Source organism: Anopheles arabiensis, chromosome 3 (assembly GCF_016920715.1).
Source record: "Anopheles arabiensis isolate DONGOLA chromosome 3, AaraD3, whole genome shotgun sequence".
Lineage (NCBI taxonomy): Eukaryota > Metazoa > Arthropoda > Insecta > Diptera > Culicidae > Anopheles > Anopheles arabiensis.
Window position 1 is genome coordinate 22,017,604 of NC_053518.1, and position 11,028 is coordinate 22,028,631.

An 11,028-nucleotide genomic window follows, 5' to 3' on the forward strand; every position below is an offset into this window, starting at 1 on the left:
TTGCCGTCTGCTAAACGAAGTCTTTCTATATTCCGTTTAGGTAGAGAACTTGAGTCGTTTAGAAGCCGTTTAGTGGTCGTTTAGTGGATTTGTGGCACTTGGGAAGCTATGTATTGCTAGATTTAAGTTTCAGGGTAGTATTAAGTAATAAGGCCACCTTGCTCGGCCATTTACTTCCACCATAAACTATAAACGATAAAATCGTATCCAAGGAGCACTGCTGCGGTCCTAAGCGGTCGCGTGGAGCCCCGAGAAAAAGAACTTGTCACCACAAAAAAAAATGTGCATTCTAATCCATATCCTAAATAAAGGATGCATATTCTCGTGAGATGAAACTTTCATTTTCCGCATTAGCACCCGCTCCCATCCCGCTTAACACTTTTTTCGCCTTGACTTCTTTTAAGTTTCGAGTTTTAACCTACCGAAAACTACCGATAAAATTTTGATGCGCCTACCGAAAACCGCCAAAATAATCTGGCCACACTGGTTGCAGTTGTTGTTGAGGAGGAAAGTGAACGATAATTTGCTGCCAGCAAGCTACGAAAGTGTCCCGCAAACGCGATCCACGGAATGCTACGGATTCCCAGCGCCAAAAGCGGCCAAAGTCCCGCACCGTACGCCATCGCCGTGTTGTGTGGACAGTGATTGTGGTGGTTTCTGCGTGTGTTTGAGTGCGAAAAGCTTCGCGAGTAAAGGGGCTCGCCCGGAACAATAGACTGTGTTTCTGTGTGTGGCATAGTTTACATTTTGGCACGCAAAATATACTCATCCTTGATAGCGGTAGAGCAGCTGCGTGTTTTGTTGCTTAGAATACATCATCGATATTAGACCGCAATAGCTGAATCTCTTCATCGGGGGACGGCATCATCACGGACACTTCACATCACAACAACAAGTTGCCGAGAAAGATGCTTGTTTAGATAGAAGAAGGGAGAGCGAGAGAAAGAAACGCGTCGTGTGTGTGAACGAGAAAGTGAAACAGAAGCAAAAAAACGGTTAAGCGAGAGTGTGTGGGCAAGCGAGACGCACGGAAGACAACCGGAGAAGGGAAAACAAACAAAACACAAGGGAAAGTGTTTTTCTTTCGTGGGCAACAGGGGGGTTTTTCTCGCCGGATTGCCCAAATCAACTCCAGCTGAGCAGAAAAGGTCATAAAAAAGGAGCGGATTTTGTTTTTTTATTTCTTCGAACATTCCGATCAAACACACGCACACCCCGTACGGTTCGTACTACGATGTCGTCACTCTCAGCAAGCGCTGAAAATTTATCCAGCGATCAGGTAGCGTATACGACGGCGATTTACTTGTTTTCTTTTCTCTTCCAGCCCAAGAGCCGCTTAATTTAACAGACAGACCGAGCGACTGTTTTTCATTTGAAGCTACCAAATGCCTCTTATTACGACCCCATGCACGCCCTACTAAAAAAGGCAGTGAATCATAATTGGTGCAGTCGTCACGATGATGCGACTCGCGAGGGGAAACAGGGAGAAGCGAACGGGGCGGTACACTGTGGCATGAATCGCTCCGTTTGTTTAACTCGGCGAGGGCGCCAAGATCAATTAAACGCTGTCATCCTTAGCGTGCTGTCTGTTCCGCCTGCATCTTACGGTTGCCTTTTCTTCTGCTCTCTCTCTCTCTCTACCCACCCAGAACAACGATGGCTCGTCGATGTGCCTGGAGCTGGCCCTGGAGGGCGAGCGGCTGTGCAAATCGGGCGACTGCCGGGCGGGCGTGGCATTCTTCCAGGCCGCCATCCAGGCCGGTACGGACGATCTGCGTACGCTCAGCGCAATCTACAGCCAGCTCGGCAACGCGTACTTCTACCTGGGCGACTACACGAAGGCGATGCAGTACCACAAGCACGACCTGACGCTCGCCCGCTCCATGAACGATCGGCTCGGGGAGGCCAAATCGTCCGGCAATCTGGGCAACACGCTCAAGGTGATGGGCCGGTTCGACGAGGCGGCGATCTTCTGCCAGCGCCATCTGGCCATTGCGCGCGTGCTGGAGGACCGGCTGTCGGAGGGCCGGGCCCTGTACAACCTGGGCAACGTGTATCACGCGAAGGGCAAGCAGCTCGGGCAGAAGGATCCGGGCGATTTCTCGGCCGAGGTGCAGGACTCGCTGCTGAAGGCGGTCGACTTTTATCAGCAAAACTTGCGGCTGATGCGCGAGCTGGGCGATCGCGGTGCGCAGGGCCGGGCGTGCGGCAATCTCGGCAACACGTACTATCTGCTCGGACAGTTCGAGACGGCGATCGAGCACCACCAGGAGCGGTTGCGAATAGCGCGCGAGTTTGGCGATAAGGCGGCGGAGCGGCGAGCGAACAGCAACCTGGGCAATTCTCACATCTTTCTCGGTCACTTCGAGCAGGCGGCTAATCATTATAAGTGCGTACAGGGTTGGGTGGGCTAATCTGGCTGTCCGTTGCTGTAGAAACGGATCTACTGTGGGGTTGTTTGTGTTTCTTAAAACTTTGCCCGTTTCACTAATAACTGTTTTCGTTTCCCGCAGGCGTACATTATCATTAGCGATCGAACTGGGCGAACGGGCAGTTGAGGCGCAGGCGTGCTACAGTCTCGGCAACACGTACACGCTGTTGCGCGATTTCCCCACCGCGATCGACTACCATCAGCGGCATCTGGCCATCGCGCAGGAGCTCGGCGATCGCATCGGGGAGGCGCGTGCCTGCTGGAGCCTGGGCAATGCGCACACCTCGATCGGCAATCACGAAAAGGCGCTGCACTACGCCAACTCGCACTACCTGCTGGCGAAGGAGCTGGGCGACATGGTGGGCGAAAGTACGGCCCGCATGAACATGGCCGATTTGCGCAAAATTTTGGGCCTGCCCGAGCTGGAAGCCAACGTGGAAGCTGCGCAGCCGGGAGAACTGGGCGGTGCACACACTGCCCCACACGCGGCAACCGCGAAGGCACCGACTGACGGGGTCGGGGACAGTGAATCAGGATCGCTGCACCATCACACTCACCACGGACAGCAGGTGCACGTGGCGGCCGCAGCCAAGGTGGCTTCCCTTGCCGCCAGCAAACAGCATCGCTTGCGCCGCCAGAGCATGGAACAGCTAGACTTAATTAAGGTATGCACACGCTTGCCCGCCGTTCTATTGAGCTGTGTAAACATAAGGGGTAGGGGGGGGGGGGATTTATAGTGTGTGTGTGTGAGAGATTGTTATCGCTAATCGCGGCCGGTCGATTCAACAACAAAAACAAATGCCTGCCGGTGGCAAACCTATAATCAAGCGCGCAAACAATGATAATCGATGGGAATGTGTTGGATGCGTAACGGCTGACGGGTTTGGTGTAGTGTGGCGATGGGATTGATCGGGGCCATCCCCACCTCCCTTTTTTTATCATTAACTCCGGGTTGTGTGCACGCGGTTTGGCCCAGCTGTCGCTTCAGTTCACTGTGGCAAGTGCGTATCGAAAGGTGGTGTCCATATTGGTACTTTTCGGCGACAGACAGAATGGTTGTTCAAACAACGGTGTGTCCTTATCTTCGGCCGGGTGAGATAAGAACGAGTTTTTGGCAACATTTCTCCACTTTTCCGGGGAACTCATGAAAACAGAAAACGAACTGAACAGTTTGCGGTGCGATATCGCGCTTGATCGAGTGAAACTAATGAAGTGTATGTTTATCTTTCGCGCTGTAGCTAACGCCGGATGGCAAAAAGCTGGCCCAGCATAACGTCCAGGAGAATCAAACGAGCAATGCGCAGGTACCGCCGTCCCAGCCGTCGAAGGTGAAAAAGAGCGAAAACAGCTTCAAGAGCAACGACGAAGATTTCTTCGATTTACTGACCCGATCGCAGAGCAAGCGTATGGACGATCAGCGCTGCACGCTGAAGGTTAGTTGTGGGTAAAAGTAAGTTTATTAATCGATTGGTTTGCTAATTGGTGTCCTGTTTTGTGTGCTATTCTTTTACAGCTAACGCATGCTGAAAGTGTTGATTCTGCGAGAAAACCACTGACACAGCATAACAGCAACAACCCACCGGCGGGCAAGGAGAATAGGTAATGTGATTGCTTATCGCTACCGTATGTTCCGCAACGCTTCTAATTGCTGCTACCGTTGGGCTTTCCTTCTCCCTCTTCATAGGAACGTGCTGCTGGAAATGATTGCACACTTCCAGTCGGAGCGAATGGATGAACAACGAGCACTGCTGCCTGGGCTGAAGCGAATATCGCTCGGCAATGCCAACAATATGAGCCGTCCGACGAACAATAATGAATCGGGACCGGGGTCCACCACGCCGGAAGATCCGGTCGAGCTCGGTACACCACCGGACGATGCGTTCCTCGACATGCTGATGAGATGTCAGGTGAGTGTGTGCATTTGGAAATGGAATGAATTTCCCGAACAAGCGCGCTAACGTTACCTTTCCCCCGCCAAAAGGGTTCACGCATTGAGGAGCAACGGTCGGAGCTGCCAACGCCAAATATAACGCTCGATGCGGAGGCGACCGAGGGCCAGGTCGTCGCACCGGCCAGCGTCGCGTCGAACAGTGGCGCAACCGTGCCGGATGAGGATTTCTTTTCGCTTATCATGCGCCTCCAGGGAGGCCGCATGGAAGATCAACGTGCCACCGTTCCGCTGAACAATAATCTGAACCGCAGTGCTAGCAATCCGCAGCAGCAGCAGCAGCAACATAATCATTCCAACAGTAGCAATGGTAATGGGAACAACAGCCAAAATAATACCAGCACAGCTATTAATAATAACAATAACGGTGGAAATGCGGCGAACAATTCTACTGCCAGCAATAGTAATGTCACCAACGGGAACGCTCAGAACGGTAGCAGCAACAACAGCAGCACCGGCGGCAGCGGTGGTGCTAACAGCGTTGGGAAAAGCTTAAAATGATTTTACTCGTTCGATCGCTAGTGCTGCCACGCTGCGGTGCCAGTGCGATCGTGAGGGCTAACAGGGGCGGATTCTCTCCGTACGAGGATGAAAGGGGGAGCATTTTATTTTGATGATTTAATTGGTACACAAACAATCAGTCCTAATGCTTTATAATATCCAATTTCCTTTTGGTGTGGGTATAGGAGAGTCGTGCATGACGTCACACGATTTCATATCATTCAACATCATCAAACGTGCTAGCACATTTTATCTTGTCTGGTGGACTATTATTGACTAAATTTTAATGAACGCCGTCTATATTTGTACAGTACTTGGGGCAATGTATTAGTTACATGTTTTGTATCATCCAACATTAAAAAGAAAAGTTCAGTTCTAAGATCAGCAAGAATGTACCTTTCCCTACAAATCACATTCGTCACCCCGTCCATTTTGTATGCCTGCAGTTAATCTCGTTTTATGAAATGACAAATTGGTCTAATCGGTTGAAAATGCCATGATTCTCAAGACAAGCGTTGGTTTTTGAACGATTTTCAAAAAAATAATTTTTGTGACCAAAATACTAATTGGAAGATCCTGATCCTGATTGATCATACAAAAAAGGGCAGAACGCTGTGAGAAAGCTGTGAAAAGTTTCTAGAATGCGTTAACTTAATGCGCAGTACGCAATCAAAACGTGTTTGACCTTGGAGGATGTTGATTATAAATTTTGGGCTAAATTTAATTTTGCTCTTGCATTGCCCACAGTAAAACACAGTAATGGAGCTACTATTTGCTAGCTTTCCAATAGGCTTGATTTACTATTGGGTTCTAAGTGCGGCACGACCAGCGGGACGTCGGATGAATGTCTCTCATTGCTACTTACTTTCTTCCTTCCTGTGTAATGTTTAAGTAAAAAAAGGTAGAGCAAACCACGTATGCCATTGGTAGAGAATAAGAGTAAACAGAGGTGTAAAATGTGTTTAGTTAAGCAGGAGATCCATTTTTGCGTCACAATAATTTTGAATATCTTAAACAAACAAAAAATAGTTTCTTAATGAACTAGCTTCACGGAAGCGAAAAGCAAAAGAAAAGAAAAGAAAATATTTAAGAGCATTTAAATGTTCTAGTATAAAGCTCTCATCGCCTCCCTCCCGTTAGATGCGGCTTACACAACAATACACATCGTGGCACAATGATAACAAATCTTCCAAATCCCTATTTTCCTATTGGAATATATAACTCGAAACCACGGGGCCAGCCCCCCCCCCATTCACGCCTGGAAGTGACACTGCACATGCACAGTCCTTCGCCATGTGCTACCTCCGCTTCCATTTGATGGGTAGAACTAAATGATATATTATCATTCCGCTAATTCCATTCGAAAGTTAAGAGGGACCGCGGGAAGGACAGCTAAGAAGGATCGGTTTTGATGAACCTTTGCCAAAATACGGTAGCAAACAACAACGTGTACAACCTTCCAAAACAAGATGAAAGATTAGAAAAGAGTGTGCATGCGTAAACTCACATACGGTAGGAATGGAGCAAAAAAGGTGGGAAAGAAAAAACAGAGCATTATCAGGTATTAACACATCTCTTAAATAGTAATAACTAGTAACATTGAAGAAATCTAACGTCCCGCCTAATATGCTCCGAACAGCGCTGCGTATCTAATGATATATACGAACTTTATACACATTACATAGACGCGTTTATATACACACATACATATACATACAGAGAGACACACACACACGTACGCACACACCGATCCAATTGCATGTGGGGCTTTGGAGTACGAGCTAGTATAGGGCTAGAGAAGAGCGGTGCGCCAAAACATTTCGCTGCATTTTTTAACGATCTGTACAATCGGCCCTTTTGAACGCCATACTTTGTAACTTGATTCCACCATACACACTAACTGTTGTTATGTAGAAAGGTTTAAACGGTGCTTCTCGCGGTGGTCCAAAGGCCGAGGGAGGGCGCAGTTCATATCATGTTTGTGTAATGTGTTTTGTTATTGTTCAGTTTGGGAAAGTGTTTCTCAATCAATCGGATGTTGTATTTCTATTTCTCTAGCGGTACGGTTGCGTTTCACCGATCTGAGTTCATATACTACTTGATATTTAATCGTTTTTGACCGCTGGAAAGTGTTAAAATGAGATAAATTATATAAAAAGTGAGTTTAAAAAATAGTTATAATGGCGACTTCTGGCAGGATGAAAGTGAAACAGAATATTATTCTAGCGAACAAATTAATGCTGAAATCTGATATGAAAAGGAATAAATGAAGGCAGCAGAAGCAACAAACAACCCTCCTTTACTCGAATAAGAAAGTAAAATTTAACATAACTAAACGATAACTAAACCAATCAGCCAGATAGAGAGAAAGAGAGAGCATTCCTCCCCTATTTCTATTATGAACGACATTATTACGAGCTGCTAATGAAATAATGATAATAAATAAAGTATCTACAATTTTCCAAATCCATCAAACAAAATGTGTTCTTTTTCTGTAGCTTTTGTTACGTTTTTAATCGTAAGTTGTTTTTTTTTGAAGAAATATCTGTTAATTTATTAATTTTATTTCTGTCTTATCAATATTTACAAATTTATTAAACCTACTTACCTTTATGTTCATTTTGTTATTTCTATTTCAGTCCTGTAAAATTGCAGGGTTTCTCAATGCCTTATTTTGGTCGGTAAGATTCTTTCATTACAGTCTTTTTTCGAGTAACTCGTAGTAAAAGCATTTTTTATTTCATTTTGACAGTTATCTAGTGACATAATAAATTACATTATAGTTAAAAATGCGAAAGCCCTAAACTGTCAGTATTTACCGAATTTTATACACAAATTGTATGGAATAAGTAATTAATTGCTTAAGAGTACTAAATTAATAACAAATATATCTGTTAATCAACCATATTTTGGCTGAAAAACGTGATATTTCACTTACGCAAAATCTCGAGTTACGCGAATGTCCCCGGAATGCATTATTCGCGTAACTCAGAGAGACTGTAAATCACGTATTTAATTTCATCCTGTGTTATTATTGTTTTGGTTCTGTATTTTCGACATGAATAGTTCCTTTTGTATGATATGTAAATATTTGTCTAATATTTGTGTTTTTAGTATTAAATATTGTACTGTTTTTTTTAAATCATATTGGCATTTTTCTAACACGTTGATAAATTCAAATATGAATAAATTCAAATATGTTGCCTGCAACAATAAAGCAACTATAAAGCACATCAAACAATTGGACGATCAAAATCAAACCCTCTCCAAAGTCCCCGTTGCGGCAGATCCACGCAAACTGGGTAAATATTTATTTAAATTATGAATTTATCATCGCACCTTAAAACACCCACCGCCATAAATCACTGCTCCGGTTATTTGCATTTTGCTGCTTGATTTATGCTTCAATTACTTTTCCAATCGGGTCGCTTAAAGCAAACAATAAAATTAAAACTCACGTTCCCTTTCCCTTGATCGTTTTTTTTTTCATTTCTGTACGATCGATTCACTTACGTTTCGCCGGGATGGACACGCAGTATTTATTCTTATGCTCTCTTAGGTTACAAACACAGCAAAAGGTGTCCGCAAGATGAATGCAGATCGCCGCAAGGCAGATGAGTGAAGCGCACTGCACACCGGCGGGCCGGCGGGCCAGCCAGCGAATATCTTTGCATAAGAATCGTTCAGCAGCATCCCGCAGGCAGCGATTCATTCGCTTATCACCTCTCACCGATGTGGGTGTGTGCGTGTGTGTGTGCAGCAAAATGGGCAACAGGCGACCAGAATCGATACGTCACCTCGAAACGGCGCCTTGCGGGGCTGTGCACAGCCGTCCATTCTTCAAGCCTTCGGTTGGCGAAAGCGCCCGAATGGATAAAACAATTTACACGTATTCGAGTGGTAATATCAATATATTATTGCTAAAACACCTCACACCCACCCACGGCCACGGTACTTCGGATGGAAGCTACAGTGTGGATGGAGTGGACGAGAAGGTAAAATAAATAATAAAATCGAAATGAAACGTTTCGTTTTGCTGTGGATCGTGGTTTTCTTCCAAATCGATTCGTATCCTATTGGAAGTGAAGTTTTTTTTTTATTATTATTTTGTAATACTTACGCTCGAAGGCACGCTCGAACTTTCAATATTTGCGCAACACGAGATTGCTCTGAGCGTTCTCCAATCTGTCCGATGGATTATTTATCCGATTTCAATTTTGCGCTCATAACCTGTGAGTGCTGGGAGCTTGACCGATCTCTGGTATGGCCGAAGTGCCATGGGAAGTTGGTTACGTTTCTTTGCATGAAAGGTAAAATAATGAAAACAATACTTAAAATATTGTACATTGCATACTATTACAAAAGGAATAGAATTTATAAGTATATAATCATTAAATATGATAAGCAATTAATATTAAAAAAAAAAAAATTATAACATAGAAAAAGACCAGGTAATTTTAAAAGTTGATAAGTATGATGAGTTTGTTTAACATCATGCAACTGTTTCAAGAATAATGAAAAAGAAAGAAGATAATTCATGAATTGAGAAATGAATGAATCAAGTACAAACAAAATCAACAAATTTAAAATAAACTAAAAATATGAAATAAGAAAAAAAAATATAGAAGAGGATAGTTTTTATTGAAATACAAACTGGTATAATATGCAAAAAGGATTAAAATTAATAAGATATTAATATGAATAAGAGTTAATATTCATTTATTAATTGAAAGTTGGGAATTAGTTAATGAAAAGATAAAAAAAAACAATATAAAAAACATTTAATTGAATCATGCATCTGAATACCTGACTAGATAGTAATGTAAAATATGGAAAATAAAATAAAATTCAAAATAAACTAATAACTGATTAAATCATGAAAAAATTCAAAGCAAACAAAATAAGACAAAAAATAAAAAAGCACAAGACAAGAACAAGGATCAAATTCATAAGATGAATCAGAAAACATGGAAAATAAAATTAGAGAAAATGGATATAAAAAATGCTGTTTTATAATGAAACAAGGCAAAAGTTCAAAATAAAGAAAATATAATGGAACTTCAAAATCAAATGAAAAGAACATAGATCAAATTAATAAAGTGAAATTATACATGGAAAGAAGAAATAATATATATTCGAATAAATGAAGAAAATAAAACAACTATAAACATAAAACAAGAGTAACAAAACGTTGTTTGGAAAAAATCTTCTTCTAAGTACTTTGAGTACATGATGACGATCACAAACGCTATTATTCTGCAAACTTTACGTGATCTTTCCATCGAATTGCACCTACTCTAGGGGTTTCGTTTGCCCACCGCACTGAGCCCCCAGAGAGTGCGGAGCTGCATCATCAGAAAGCGGGCAAAGCTGCACCCCACCGTGGCACTTCATTCACACGTTTGATGCACTCCCCTTGGGAACCCGCAGCCCACGGATGCCCGTCGTTGTTTTGTGAATGAACCAAAACCAATGCACCGAACGGTTGGTGCAAAATTTACGACGAGCGACGAGTGCGCGCCCCCGGTGCAAAGCGATGAGAATTCGATCCGCCGGGACGGTCGACCCGCCGGGTGGTAGCGCCTCAACAGGCAAAACGGGCAATCATAAATTTCCCGTTCCCCTTTCCCCGGTTAAATAAGATTACCCTGCTTAGCCCAGCGTATGCAAATGTGCACTTGGGAAAATTCATTTCCCAGCTCGGAACCAGCTCGGAACGGCCGAGCGAGGCCTTACACCTGACAGGGAATTGGTGTTTTCACAGTTCGCAGCTGTGCTGGGACAAATTTATGAGCTGTGGCCGATAAATAACACCTCAATTTTCAATAAACGCTAGCAAGCAAACAAATTGTGCACTGATGAATGTTGGGCAAACATTGGCAGGGCCTGCCCCGGGCGTCGTGTCTTGTCGGGCAAGTTGTGCAGCGGGGGAGATGGCCTTGGTAATAGGCACTTGAGCATGAGCGTAGCAACCATTGACATGTGATGAGCTGGTAGAGTTTATTTGTGTAGCCAGTTAACCTTTTGCGATTAGTGTGTGTTTGACCAGGACGAGGAAGATAAGTTATTAGTGGGAAAGAACCAAAAACGTGGCCAGGCGGATGTACTAATCCCCCCCCCCCCTACCGCTCAACGACGACAGTGACGA

General features: G+C 44.2%; 1 protein-coding gene across 1 annotated transcript; it reads left to right on the forward strand.

The window, feature by feature from the left end:
• The first annotated feature begins 488 nt into the window (after positions 1-488).
• Positions 489-7,355, forward strand: LOC120901472 (G-protein-signaling modulator 2). The gene is made up of 7 exons (XM_040309448.1): positions 489-1,279; positions 1,650-2,389; positions 2,514-3,096; positions 3,670-3,864; positions 3,945-4,030; positions 4,116-4,338; positions 4,413-7,355. The coding sequence occupies exons 1-7, from the start codon at positions 1,235-1,237 to the stop codon at positions 4,878-4,880; spliced, it is 2,340 nt and encodes a 779-aa protein (XP_040165382.1). The 5' UTR covers positions 489-1,234; the 3' UTR covers positions 4,881-7,355.
• Positions 7,356-11,028: the final 3,673 nt, after the last annotated feature.

What these genes read in the sequence shown, in the direction of transcription:
- LOC120901472 (XM_040309448.1), top strand. Translation starts at nt 1,235, where the DNA reads ATGTCGTCACTCTCAGCAAGCGCTGAAAATTTATCCAGCGATCAG. An exon ending in CAGGCGGCTAATCATTATAA is followed by an intron (nt 2,390 to 2,513) that starts GTGCGTACAGGG and finishes CGTTTCCCGCAG; the next exon opens with GCGTACATTATCATTAGCGA. An exon ending in CCGGCGGGCAAGGAGAATAG is followed by an intron (nt 4,031 to 4,115) that starts GTAATGTGATTG and finishes CCCTCTTCATAG; the next exon opens with GAACGTGCTGCTGGAAATGA.